Genomic DNA, 15393 nt, shown 5'->3' with positions numbered 1-15393 from the left:
TTTTGTTATGGTATTTCTGTGACAATTTGAGTGTCTGTGACATAAAATAAACACATCATGTGCCTGTATACACTGTTTGAGTTTGTGCGAATATGAATGACAGCCACTTATCCAGCTCGCCTCTCTCTATGTTAGTGTGAAAGCCAATTTGAATCTGGCAAAATTTTATGTCATTGTACATTCTAAAATGCCATATGTTAGGGGCACAGAAATAACAATCCCACATGTGGGACTGTACGGCTCAAGCGGGGCTCAGCTAGAATATTTAAAACTTGCGTGCGAAAGGGTTAAATCTTCTCGGTTGTTGAAAAGCGATTCCCATTACAAGAATGGGAAGACGGTTGGTGAATGTTGCATTCCCAAACGCACATTAAAGCGACCTAAACTGGAGTTCATGGAATTCATCTGAGCCGCTCTGAGACGCTGCAAACACCGGCAGATCATGAGCTGTTGATTATCAAATCACAAACACATTGCTGCTTTGATTTGATAATCACACTAAGCCATATTCTGACGTAGAATTTATTTTGAATAATCGTGCAGGTAGAAAGACTGGATGCTTGATTGGTTATACACTCACATCTGCATTTGTTTCTGGTCTCAGAGTTCACCTGGCTCACTCCAGGGGAGCAGAAACTCATTGACAGGGAAGATTGCTCATGATGGACAGTCAAGAATAAATTTCATCTCATCTCGCTCTTATATAACTCAGGAATGAGCTGCCTAATGTGATGCCGGGTGCCAGTCGAGAGAAAGAGTGGCTTTGGGGATTAAACCATCCCGTCTCCAGGGGACAACGGGACGCCAGCTGATGCGGATGCGGCCACTGCTGGATGTGCGTGGAGTCGTGTAAGGAGCTTTGGTGGGGTGACGAGTATTCGGCTGACAGTCATTGGGATTAGTTCCCTGCACAGGCATAAAGAGAGACTGGCTGTAAAAACAGATTTCTCTTTCCGTCCTTCATTGGGGGTTAGCGTGGGTCTTTAATCTGACTGCCTTCCTCTATTGCGTTTCAGCTCTCTCAAACTTCCGCGCTGCATCTTAAAAGTCTCGCAGAACTCCTGACTTTGCATTAAAGACAAGTAGGTTTTAGTAGTGTAATATCTGTGCTATTTTTCATCTTAGAAATGTGATTAATGAGCATGAGACTGCAAATTGTCATTTTTAAGCTCATACGTCACAATTCACAAGCATTCATAAAGTTAAAGCATAGTTACGGTTTTAGCATCCAAATAAAGAGAAGTCATTCTGAGACTCCATAATGGAGCATCATTTTTAATATCTGTTTTTACTGTGCATTTAAAACAGCATGCAATGGTAAATAATACACTACTTTTCAAAAGTTCGGGATTAGTAAGATTTTGTTTTACAGAAATTAATACTATAATTCAGCAAGGATGCATTAAATTACTGTTACAATTTTTTTTATTTCAAATAAATTCTGTTCTTTTCTGTACTTTTGCAGTCTCGCTACATTTTAGAAGTCTTGCAAAACTCCCAGCTTTGCATTAAAGACAAGTTGCTTTTAGTGCAGTATCTTTATATTTTTCTCATCTTAGAAACGTGATTAATGAGCACAAGAACGTATACTGTAATTTTTAAACTTGCATGCATCACTAGCATTTATAAAGTTAAAGCATAGGTAAATCTTTAAAAATAGCTCTGCTGAGCTCTTTAACTCTCAAAATTGTACCTCTTAAACCCCACTTAGTAAACCCTTAGTACTTATTTCCCTGAATAATGCTTCTTAATATCGCTGTAAACACTGGCATATTTGTAATGGAGAGATGAGTGCTTCCTAACCTCATAATAGATTCGAGAGACACATTAGCTAACAGTTCAACTCAAATTCCTTTAGTTTCATCATTTACTCATGATGCATGAGTTAGTTTATAGGATGCTGGATATTAGAAGTGGTTCTTTTCAGTGTGATTACGAAAAAGATTCTTCAAGATGCTGAGCACCTATGTTCAGATTTCACACCTTGTTAGGTCTAGTGTTTAAATGTACTTCAAAGGTGAGAGTGTGTGTTAGTGCTCACTAAGGAGGGTTCTAACAGAGCATTCCCTGATATCACCTTTCAGTAATCATCTAGATTGGAAGAAGAACATAAGCTGAAGCAGGGGATGTTTTGAGAATGGTGCTAAATGGTGCAGAGAGACTCCATATCAAAACTTATTTGTACCATATCAGGTTGTGAAATAAATAACTAGGCTCATTGCATCCTCATTAGACTACATATGGTACACTATGTGTCTCTTTATTTGTCTATTTCACTCCGGTCAAGGCTGAATGGCTACTTTTTGAGGCAAAGATGCACAATGCATATCTAGCAAACAAAGTGCTGTCAACCCAAGGGAAGCATCTAACAGAAGTACCGTCATATTGCCTTCCGTGATATTGCTTTACGGCAGTTGTGCAACTCTGCAATCATCATCATCACCTAGATCTTTCACTTCAGTGGAGGACAGAGGAAAATAAGCTAAAGTGGTCTAGCTCACATGGACCCTCCTTAGGGTTTGTATTTCTCTCAGCCCAGCATGCAACACTTACAAATATGCACTGGTAGAGAAGCATGAAGGATAGACTATAATTTGAGATAGTAAATGGTGCAGTAAGACTCCTCTCCAATTACTTTCAAACATCTCTCTCCCTATGTCTATGCTATCAAACAGCTCCGTACTTGACCAAGGTTAAACTGGTCACTTTTTGTGTGCAATGAAAAGGGCATCCAAAAATAGAGAAGTCATTCTAAGACTCAAAAATTGAGCATAGATTTTAGTGGCCCATCCCTGACATCAGTCATTATTCAGTTGTTTTATGTTATTATTGAATGGGAACGTGTGTGTTGATGACTAATTGTAATTTAGAGTAATAATAGCGTTTGATATACCGTAGTCCATTACTACTACACAGGCAAACCAGTTAAAATACATAAAACCGCAATATTTTTAAATTATAATGAATAGGTTTCAATGGTATATTGATCGCTGAACTAAAAATGGCCCCTGTTCACCTGACACATGCTTAAATTGCCTGTCTGCACAGTCTCAAAAAGTTGCCAGTATGTCAGGGCCTTAAGATAATGTGCAGGCCAGCAAGCTGTCGAACCTCAGCCAAAGACAGAGAAAAGGAACCAAAGGTACACCAATACTTCACCAGGATCTCAAGAGATGAGTCAACAGCTGACAGGGTTTTTTTAAAGCTCATGTAAATAGGGACCCAGGAGCGTCCAGAGCGCGTCTGGCCTCACAGCAATGCTGAAGGGGAAGGCTGATGTCAGTTCCTCTTTCTTCTGCTGTCACTCCAGCTGATTGGAGCAGATACAGGGGGATCGTGACCCCTCTGGCACCCTCACACACAAACACCTCCGACTCATTTTGGCAATGGCTGTTTATGATGGCAGTTCCCCTTCACCTAGGATGTCAGGGTTGGCACAGTTTCCAAGGTGATGGCTGTATCCGTCAGACAGCATGATCCGTGACCACACACAGAATGTACCTACACCATACAAATACGTATGTGCTACTGCATTTCTGGTTGAAACACACCAAGTCTTTTGATAATACATGCACAAATCTAGTATGTCAGTGGTTCCCAAACTGGGGTACCTGAGGTGACAGAGGGAGTATGCGAACAAAATCATATTGAACATTTGTTTATTTAAAACATTATCTCATAACATTATTTATGCCATTGTATTGCATTCATGCCGCATTAAACTGTGTGTAAATACATAGATGCAGCTTGGTTCTGACACTGTATCTCATCACATACTTTCCACTCGACTATCAGCTATCGGCATCACAGGCAGTGCTTTATCTTGGTTTATGTCATATCTCACTGATAGATTTTTTTTTATTTTTTTTTTACTGTCCATAACTTCAAATCTTTTCTGTGTTCTCTCTCTCAAGGTGTCCCTCAAGGCTCTATTCTTGGAACACTTCTGTTCAGATTTATGTTACCTCTGTCACATTATCCATAGTCATGGTCTCAGCTATCACTGTTATGCCAGTGACTTGCAAATTTACATATCAGCTCGCTCCGTCTCTGCTCTTCATTTGTACCATCATTTATTTTCTCTATTGATTTTTTTATTTATTTAAAACATTACCTCATAACATTATTTATGCCACTGTATTGCATTCATGCCACATTAAACTGTGTGTAAACACATAGATGCTGCTTATGCCACTGCAGTGCCAAGATGGCTTTTGTTGAAACTGATTTCATTTGATTATTAAGAAATAAATGAATGGAATTTCAAGAATTTGACATAAAACATGACATACATTTAATAGGGTTAGAAAAACTTTGCCTTTATAAAAGTAAAAACAAAATGCATGAAATCGATTTATGGGGCAAATATTGTATTATTTAATACTAATATAACTAGCTAGTTAAAAAGCTTACATATAACATAAAATTCCATTCATAAGAAAGAAATTAATATTATTTATCACAGAAATAAATTACATTTTAAAATATATTAAAAGAGAAAACAACTCTTGAAACAGCATTTTTAAGCATTTTCAGCACAGTTTTAACAATATTTTTGATCAAACAAATGCAGCCTTGGTGAGCATAAGAAAGAACATTAAAAACCATGCTAACCCCAAACTTTTGAACTGTTGTGTACATTAGTGATATGCTGGTCTTTTCAGTAGGGAAACATTGTTTTTAGCAATTGTTAGTATAAGTTAAGCTAAATTTCAGAGTTGTGCATTAATGATTGTCTTCTTTCTCGTGTTGTCTTGAAACGTTCCTTCACCGATTTCACCTTATATTGTGGCCTCCCGTGGCTCAGATGTTTGATCATTATTTCTTATATTTTTGAGGAAATAAACAAAAATCCAAAGCAGGAAAAAAGCACATAAAAGTCTGTAAGGTGCAGGGAGTGAAAGGTTCTTTCTATTGCTTGCTCTATTTAAATCTGTATTCTTCATTTATGAGCCATCAAATAAACTATGTTAGGTATGGGGCTGAATCCTGCACATTTTATTCACTGTTGTCTGCTCAATGAACTGAGTCACTCTATTCCCTCACAGCAGCTTTGATATTCTCTTTATAACTGTGTGGGCGAATTGACTAAACAGTTGTGCTACTTTAGCGTGCAGTATTTCAATACCAATCTCTGCATCTTATATGCATGGCACCTGAAATCCAGCTACAGTTTGTGCTGGTATAGCATTGCATCATGTAGATTTAAGTTATTACATTACTTAGCCAAACATGCCTCCTTACTATGCAAATAAGCCTCATTATAGAATGCACCACATGTGCATTATTGTGCTAAAGCTGGTGGTAAACAATCTTAAAAGGGACACTAGGGTGGTCCTTATTTTTAAAGTCTCCAATTGTCATGCTCTTAACCCTTTAAATTGTTCCTTTATATAAGAAAATACAGCATGCCAATTTTTATGGCAGTAACATAATTACTGGTAGCTCAATAGCTTTAAACTTTATGAGATTTTGATGATTTTCGTAAAAACAGATCATTTGAATTGGTATTGTACCTGGCTAGTAAAATTCCAAAAAAATTCTCCATAAAAGCATCTAATGCACCATATATTCCTAAATATGTATTTTAGATACATATCTCAGTTTACTTATTGTAGAAACTAAATCCAAATGAATCCATCCATGACCCGGTTTAGCAGATTTACCTTTCCTGGTGGAATCAATACATATTTCTATTGATGATCACCTTGGTTATTGTTTGGGTTTAGAGCACATTTTTTGGTTTAAAAAATTACATTACGTTCCTTGAAATTGACCCGGAACTTTGGCCGAATCAAGCAGATTATCAGGAGGCACAGGCAACCATACATGCAATGAAAGTAGTCGAGAGAGGAGTGGCTCTGATTCAAGAATACAATGGCTATCTCACACACTCTGAAGAACAATTGCAGTTTCTCCTTCATGTGGTGGAAGATCACCGACGGATCTATCCAGACTGCAAAAAGTCAACACTGGCTGCTGAGCATCAGAAATGAGGGATTGTTGAAAACTTTGTGCTTTTTTTGAGATTGTTGTCATTGTTGTCATGTCAGTGTTGCTCTGATTTCAATAAAATGTAGTTCATTTGCAGCAACTTTTAATATTACTTGCATATCACAATAACGCCGCACAGCTTAACATAGGCAATCTTCCACATGATTGAGCTACCTCTAAATATCATTTTTTGGTCAACATTTTTGCATATTTCTAATTTTGAAGTTAAAAGGAACAGTTTAAGAGGTTAAGACACTAACATTTTGCACACAAAAAAAAATTGGACTTGATAAGGACCACCCTAAAGGCCTGTTCACACCGGGACGAATTTCGCGCGCGATATTCGCCGACGTTTAACGCCTCATGACTAAACAAAGGGCGCCAATGTGAGTGTGCACACCGACGCGAAAAACGCCACGCGTAAAAGCGTCATTTTTAAAAAAACGCCTCGGGTTCGTTTTTTTGGTTTGACGCGCCGCGTCAAAAACTATCCGACCAATGAGATTGGCGCTTTTGCTCACGTGTCTGGAGCTTCTGAAGTTACAGTAAAACACAACTTGGGGGCGCTCAAACACAAAACGGTCTTGCCGAGCACACATACAGGCGAAGAAGATAGCGTCTACACTGCTGGGAAGAAATAAGACGAGGAAGATGCAAGGCAAGATGAATGTAGAGCTGCTGGCCTCGTTGGTGTCGGAACATAAAGAACTATATGACAAACGCGACTACAAAAATCTTGATAAAAGAGAACTGTTATGGAGTGGTATTGCAGAGCAAATGGGCCTTGATGGTGAGTTTCATTTTACTTAATTGTCTTTCATGTACATAGGCTTGTAACTTTTTCCCACGAACGTTTGACAATCGCGCCATCTAATGTCAGGGAATGAATTTGCATGTTCACTCGGCTCATCGTCAGCGAAAATCGCTTGGGTGTGAACACAAAAAACGCGTTGAAAAGCGCTGGCGAATAACGCGCGCCGATATTCGTCCCGGTGTGTAAGGCCCTTAAGACACACGTGTAAGCTTTTGTACATTTTTATATGGATATTTGCAGCATCAATTTATAATGATTCCAAAGTAGGATCAAATGATAGATGATAGTGGAAACACCAGCTTGAATTAAGGCCATCCTTAAAAATATTCTTGTTTGCCGTAACCCGACCGACCCTGTCAATTTAGTACCGACCCAATTATTTAATTTTTTTTCCCTTTCAGTCCGACCGACTTGCCGGTTGTAAACTTGCGTTAAGACCGACCGATTTTTTTTTTTAACTCTTCAAACAACTAATACAAATGCAATAAAATAATATTAGTTATTAAGTATTGTGAATATAAATTGCCTAGACCTACATACAAACATAAGCTACGTTCTTTCTTTTAAATAAAAACCCGTGGCGCGTCATCTATGATTATGTTTACACCATTGGTTAACCGTTAACGCATGTCACACTACTGCCTGCAAGCTAAGTTTGCTTCGTTTCATTCACTGTCAATGGTTCGCGCTTGGTAATGATGGCTGCGGCTTTACTCTAAAGATTATTTCATTTTTATATGTTGTTGAATATGGTTTATTAAAAAATAAACATGCGAGAGCGTGTTATAGGCTATATGTCATGTTTTAGTCAGATATGACGACGCTACTGCAACGCATTGCCGCAGATGAGAAGCTGAGCATCAACGTGCAAACTATCGCAAATCAAAGTGAAAGTAAGTCGCTGACGCTTAACACACAGTCATCATCATTAAATGTAAAGAAACGAAATGATCTTACCAGGGCTGTTTCCGCTTTCTCTTATTGCGGGCTTTGATTCAGATATTTATTCATTTTTCATTTGATTCATTTTAGCTGATGATAAATAAAATAATGTCATAACTGTTGCTTTCGGTGACGTGCACTCCATTAAATCTACATATAGCGGTAATTGAAGATCGGATTTATATCCGCAAAAAAACAACACACATTTAGCCTATGTAACCAGGTGTAAATGGAATCGTTTTGATAAATCAGATTGCAATCTGATCTGAGAAAACGCATGAAGTGGCCTGGTGTAAACAACCCTTAGACATAGGTGAAAAATGTCACCTAATGTCACCCGACCCTGAATTTTTTTTTTTTTTAAATGAAAAAATATATACTTTTTTATATTATTTTTTTTATATATAAAAAAATATAGACCGACCTACCGACCCTTTTTTTCTTTTTTTTTTTGCTGTTACTGCAAACCAAAATATTTTTAAGGATGGCCTAATCACCAAATTAATTTCTACTATATATATAGTGGTAAAAAATCACATTTTACCTTTTTTTTGTTGTCCTTTTTGTATCCTGAAGTGAACATATGGTATGTTATATGGTGTGGTATGGTAATGGTATGACAATGTTGTATGTTTGGTCTTGGCGGAATAGATCTGCTATGCTGCTGCTGCGGAGTAAGTACGGGACTTGCTACTGACAATACATACACGACACGCTGCTGTGAGCAAGTAAGACATGCTGCTGCTGTACAATATAGAGTACATGAATTACCCGTAGCAGATCTATACAGGTGGAGCTGGGGAACGTGGAGGGTTTTTGAAAGCACACTGCACTGCTAAGGCAAATGCTACCCAAGTATTTGAAGGTTGAGCAGTGAGCTCATTGGCTACTGATACGGCAAGAACCAATCAGATGCGCCCTGTAGATAACGATGTGATTATGAACAGGGGAGTAAAGGACCTATTAGCCTGCGCCACCTAGAGTTCCATGGCAGAACTTTGTATTTTTTAAAGTTTTTCAAAAAAGTCTCTTGTGCTCATCAATCCTGCATTTGTTTGATCAAAAAATACAGGAAAAAAAGAAATATTGTGCAATATTATTGCGTGTGTGTGCGTGTGTGTCAAAATGTAAAAAAAAATCACATTTTACATTTTTGTTTCCTCTATTCTAATAAAAATATAATAAGAATTTGCACATTTTAGTGGAAGAGAAAGTGCAAAGCTGCACTTCTGAGGGCACTGACAGGAAATATTGCTATCAGCACTTGTTTTGTGGGCGTGTTTGCACAATTACCTGATTTGCCTAATCTCTTTAGTGGATTTGCTAAAACAACGCATGCAAATAAACAACATTATCAGCCAGCGCAATTCATTTCCCCCCTTGTATTTTCAGTTAGTCTTCTGCGGTACGACTGAGATAAGGATTATAAGACCGGAGGGTTTGCCAGACTCCATGTTTAGAAAGGTTATTCCACAGGCAAGCTAGCAGATGAGCAGATTTATTTTCAGTCCTATTTGTACTAGAAGGGTGCTGAGAATGACCTCTCTAGAGACTGAAGCTTCCCCAGGTGTTCAGCTGTGTCACTGTTACAGGCTTGAGGTAAGGGCTGAGGCTCTGGATTTGAATAATGACAGCCCTGGTGGATTGACTTAGACTCTGCATTTCTCCTGAGGCGTCTCCATGCGTGCAAATTGATGTTTGAAGAAAGAAAGGGAAATATTCATTGGAACAGTTTATCTTCTGTGATGGATTAGATATATGAGAGTAAATATTTACACTATGTCATTACATGCAAGCCAATAAATATCCATCCTGAAACAATCTCACACTCTTTCTTCAAGCTTGGCAGGTTTTATCGAGTTTCAAATGAAGGCATTTTATGGGGGATTGGATTTTATTTATTTTTTCACTGTCAAGATGCAAATTAAGAAATCTCTTAGACCCAATATTTCCACCTCTTTTTGCATTGATTATGAAAGTCAGAAAGTCACAAAAGCTTTTTCAAATATTGAACAAAACCTGGTACTTTAATTGTGTTAAATTCTCCATAATCATAGACAGTATTGGGTAAGCTTTGGAAGTTACAAGCTACACAATTTAAAGTTGTAAAAAAAAAAAAACTCTCCATCAAACTACTGTTCTGAAAAAGTAGTTTATATAAGCTACTAACAAAAAGACAACAAACATCAAAAAGGACATTTAAGTGAAAAGTGAGCATAACGTTAATTCGGATTTACTGTAAAAATTCCCATAAAAGAGAACAAAATAAAACAGACTGTCTGTCATTTTATGGAGCTTTTTTTTTTTTTAAACAGTTGAACGTTTAAGTTAAATTTACTAGTACTTAAAAGTAAAATGTTTACCACTTTTTTGAAAATAAAATAAATCAAGTGTAGCATCAGTTCTGGCAGGTCACGTTAGTCAAGCTCGCATCAGCTGACTCTCTCAGCTGATCCACTTTTACCTATAGGAATACAACGCCTATCACTGTATACATACAGTGCAATGCATAAGTGAATACACCCATGCTAAAGTTGACTAAAAAGAGGAATAAAAAATCATATTTGGGAAATTGAACTTAATGCCTTAATTTAAAAAATTAGGAAAAATCCAACCTTTAAGGACACCAATTTTCTTTGTGAATGAATAATGTATCGTAAATAAATAAATGTTCTTCCTTAAAATACATGGTGCATAAGTGAGTACACCCCTATGTTAAATTCCCATAGAGGCAGGCAGATTTTTATTTTTAAAGGCCAGTTACTTCATGGATCCAGGATACTATGCATCCTGATAAAGTTCCCTTGGCCTTTGGAATTAAAATAGCCCCACATCATCACATAGCCTTCACCATACCTAGAGATTGGCATGGGGTACTTTCCATAAGATCATCTCTCAATGCAAATCAAACTAGCTTTTAGGCTAACTGAAATAAAACCATGCCAATCTCTAGGTATGGTGAAGGCTATGTGATGATGTGGGGCTATTTTAATTCCAAAGGCCAAGGGAACTTTATCAGGATGCATAGTATCCTATTTTTTTTTTTTTTTTTTAATACTTAAAAATAAAAATCTGCCTGCCTCTATGGGAATTTAACATAGGGGTGTACTCACTTATGCACCATGTATTTTAAGCAAGAACATTTATTTATTTACGATACATTATTCATTCACAAAGAAAATTGGTGTCCTTAAAGGTTGGATTTTTCCTAATTTTTTAAATCAAGGCATTAAGTTCAATTTCCCAAATATGATTTTTTATTCCTCTTTTTAGTCAACTTTAGCATGGGTGTATTCACTTATGCATTGCACTGTATATAAGCTCCTTCAGTATTACCAGCAGCCACGTTTCTCAGGAGCTAATTACCCTCCCCATCCCCAGCTCCTCCTCTCGTCAGTCAGGATTTGGCATTCTGATTCCCCTTGAATCAAAATAAATTATTGAATCATGTTGTACTTCTTGAATTAATTATATCTTTAATACATTCATGTTGGTTCTGTTCTGCTTACCCTTAAGGGGGTTATTGCTGCTCCCCTTGCTCTTATCCATGCTAGGCTGCATGGATGCGCAGGGAGTTCTTGCCCAGAACAGAATCACTAATGCAATCAATACATCTAACCTAAATGATCGTTCATGACATTCTTTTAACTATAAGCAACTCAATTTGTCTAGATCTGTAATATTATTGCCTTTGTATAATGAGCTTGTCTTTGTTTTAAATTATATTGTAGTTTTATTGTGAGTGCATGTGAACTGCTGCGCAGTCGTGTGATTTAGTCAGCTTGATTAACATTATTACAATGTATTCCTATTTAACACAAAAGTTCTTTGCTAATTACAGAAACTATAAGCAAAATTCATAAGTATAAATATATATATATATTAATATAAATAAAATTTGTATAATCCTCGAATGTGTTTGAATATTTCAGCTGTCAACTGCTTGACAAATAATTTATGCTACTGCCCACTGACATGCTTTTAAAGCTATTGTTGTCAAATGTTTTTGGCCTTCAAACACCTTAAAATGCACATTATGTAGGTCCGAGAAATCCAAATTTTCACGGGGGAGCATACCCCCCAACCCCCCTAACTACGTCACATTTTAATGCACGTGTCTGTGAGGTAATGTGGGCTGGTTGACTTAACAGTAGCTTTTGACACTGTATCTTATCACATACTTACACTGTAAAAAAATTCTAACCCTCCCAAATTAAAAATTTCAAGTGACCGATAACATCTAAATTTTTCAATTGGCCCAAGTAAAATTCTGTAAATTATAAAATTAAATGTACAGATTTTCACTTGGGCCAATTGAAATTTACAGAATTTTACTTGGGCCAATTGAAAAATTTAGATGTTATCGGTCACTTGAAATTTTTGATTTGGGAGGGTTAGAAATTTTTTACAGTGTACCTCTCTTCTTTCAGCTATCGGCATCACGGGTAGTGCTTATCTTATTACCGTACATAACTTCAAATCTTTGCTGCGTTCTCTCTCTCAAGGTGTCCCTCAAGGCTCTGTTCTTGGACCACTTCTGTTCTATATTTGTTTGTTACCTCTTGGTCACATTACTGTAACTCACCTCTTATTGGGCTGCCTGCTAAAACAATCACTAGACTACAATATGTTCAGAATCCTGCTGTCAGAGTCATCAATCAAGTCAAGAAATCTGATCACATTACCCCTTTGCTCTATAATCTACATTGGTTACCTGTTCCTCTCCGCATTCAGTATACAATTATCTTGTTAACTTTTAAATGTCTTCATGGACTTGCTCCCCATTGTTTATCTGAACTTCTGCACTATTATTCACCTCCTCGCTCTCTCCGGTCATCTGACTTAAAACTGCTTACTGTACCTCGTTTCAACAATGGGTGATCTATTCAGTGCTGTGGCTCCAAAACTCTGGTATTCTATTCCTCTTCCTCTTGTGACACTTCTACTATATCCTCACTCAAATCTCAACTAAAAATGTATTATTATTATTGGGAAACTGGCCATGATATAAATATGAATATTGACAATTTTTTATTTTCTTTTTCAGTTTGAAACAACATCAGCAATGAAGAAATACTCCAGCCGAAACAGAACACAAAGACCGTTTCAGGAATTTACAGAACTGCACAAACTAATTGTGAACTCCTATGAAAAGATGTCTTGTTTGGCCACAGGAATTGTTCATCTACAATATCTGAGTTTCCTCAAATGTCAAGTGTTTTATTTTTTTATTCACAATCTACTTTTGGAATATCTGTCCTTCCATGAGCGTAACGCAAAAGGATGTCTATGAACTCCAGAGATATTCATCATCTAACATGAGCGCACCAGCCTGAATAGACATGCAATGGTCATGCTACTTTTATTTTTGCCTTTCAAACTCTTGTATGCAGTGGCCTGTCATTTCTCTGCTCTTCAAACGACTCACCGCTGCTTTGGTTGTTTGCTTTGGCATGCCGGTGACAGAAAGAGATCATCATCCCTATTCCAGTGATTTTGTCTCACTTGTGTGTGTGAATGCTGCCAGTGAAGAATCAATTTAGCTGCCTTTGTGTGAAATCTCTTTCAGCTATGGTCAAAAACAATGTTTCAGCAAGATTTCCAGCACTGTTCTCATAGATTAAACACATGTCCTGTTTATTCGCACCACAGTCAGTGTCGCAGAGGGCACAACATTCCTACAGAGCTGTGATGCTGCTTAAACACTGATGTCAAACGGAATATGCCATCAATAAAAAGGAGTCTAGATGCAATGAGTTGGCATTTTTTCACTCTGACTCAATCATGGATGATTCACATGGACGTAAATGTGTGAACCAGGCTCTGAGCTTTATCTAAATCTATGCCAAAATGACTGCCTGTAAGATCAGAGCTCAGTGCCTGCTGGTTTGATGTATGAATGCTTTTTTTTTTTTTTTGCTTTTTTTTTTGCTTTTCTGATGTGGCATAAAAAATAAAAATGTGGTGTTATTCTTGTTATCTTAGACTATATGGTAGCTACTAAACTAAAACTAAAACAGAACTGGGGCCTCATTTATAAATACGTGCAAAGAATAGCCGCTTTTTCACTGTAGGGGCAAACCGCTCTCTTTCCTTTATCTTTCCATTCCATGCAGATCTGGCCCAGCCGGTATGGATTTGGTTTCATTTTCCACAGTGGGGCTGATAACGGAGCTCTTTGGAATGTAATACAAATTTGTCAGCTGTTGCCTTGTTAACGCCAGAATTTACAGATGATCTGAGATGTAAATAGCATCCACGTTATGGAGGATGATCAGATATTTATTTTAATTTTACTATTAACTTGTTTATACTTCGCTCAAATAGTGTGCTTGGCTAGCTACAAAAGACTGGTAGCCAGTCAACAGACAAGTGACCAATCCTGAGTTGCGACGTCGCTACACGCATTCTACCAGAACGGTTCAACCTGCTAGCCAACCGTGCTGATAATTCCGGGACGAGAACGATTTGTAATTTTGCCGTGCCGTCTCAGGCTCAAGTGGACGTTCACTCCATGTCGTAATTACCGTAATGTTTCTGAACTGCAAAAAGCCTTCACGTGCTTGTAGGACTTGTAATTACAACGTGTAAACTCGTAATTTTCTGAGAGCTACAATTTGGCTGCTGTACCACCTGACCACTGCAGATTCAAGGTGTGTTTGACTAGAACCACCGCTGTGCAGATCGATCTGTGTATGACATCAAAGTTTTGAATTTTGAAAGCATATGGAACTTTATTTATGGTAATTGCGACATGCCGTAAACGCAGCATTTAACTGGAACCACTCCTTACCGTTGTTAGAACTGTTCAACCTAATGGTGGAAAAGTGGCTAATCACAATGAACGTAAGCAAACAAGCATTTACTAAATGTTTAACAAGCAAGCATTTCCCCAAAAAAAGTCTAAATCCATCCTGCATCATTTTGTATCCTACAGAACGCCCACAAATATCCTTGCAATGTTATATTCATTCCTTGGCCATGTTTACGTGCAACTCATAAGCTGATTCAAAATCATATTCTCACAAAAATGTGTACTTGACATAATAAAACATCCTGTTATGTTATCTTATTCAGGGCTTTTAAAATCTTTTGTTATAGTGGTTTTAAAAATAAGACACTGACAATTACATTATTAGCATTTTACCAAAAATCTAATTCATATCAGAATATTCCTGCAAATGTAAAGGTTGTCACTCATTTATTTATTAATTGAATCCCAGTTTGTTCATCTCTTTTGACATAGGATCAAATCCATTTTGCATCAGATCATACAGTATGTACATTTTATAAATGAGGCCTCGGTCACAATAGTGTGACATTTATGCAAATCAGAGTATTACGGTAGCGACCAAGCCAGATGTTTTAAATGGTATGGTTAAACAATGCAAAAAAAAATAAAAAAAATAATGTGTTTTGTAAATAATCTATACACAACAATATTGTTTTACCCCTGAACTGCTAGTCCAGGATGATTATTGTGGATTAAATGGAGGCCAGTAAGAGCTGTGTGAGTAAGCCTCACTCCCCTGGCCTCAAGAGGTGCACTAGCGACTGATGCTAGACACTGCGGTCATAGTGTCCTTGTTGGCACCAACTTCCATGCCGGAAGAGCCGGTTCATATCCCGCTCAGAGCAGTGCG

General features: G+C 37.4%; 1 protein-coding gene across 1 annotated transcript in view; it reads left to right on the top strand.

The window, feature by feature from the left end:
• LOC311279964 (zinc finger matrin-type protein 4) overlaps positions 1 to 15139 on the top strand; it is a 121695-nt gene extending 106556 nt beyond the window's left edge. The window contains 1 exon segment of the mRNA XM_084391808.1: positions 12798 to 15139. Within this exon segment, the coding sequence (XP_084247934.1) occupies positions 12798 to 12819 (22 nt within the window). The 3' untranslated portion in view covers positions 12820 to 15139.
• Positions 15140 to 15393: the final 254 nt, after the last annotated feature.

The sequence above is a fragment of the Rutilus rutilus genome (genome assembly GCF_951802725.1).
Source record: "Rutilus rutilus genome assembly, chromosome: 20".
Taxonomy (NCBI): Eukaryota; Metazoa; Chordata; class Actinopteri; order Cypriniformes; family Leuciscidae; genus Rutilus; species Rutilus rutilus.
Note: the sequence above shows the minus strand (reverse complement) of the source record. Positions and strands in the feature narration are given on the sequence as shown.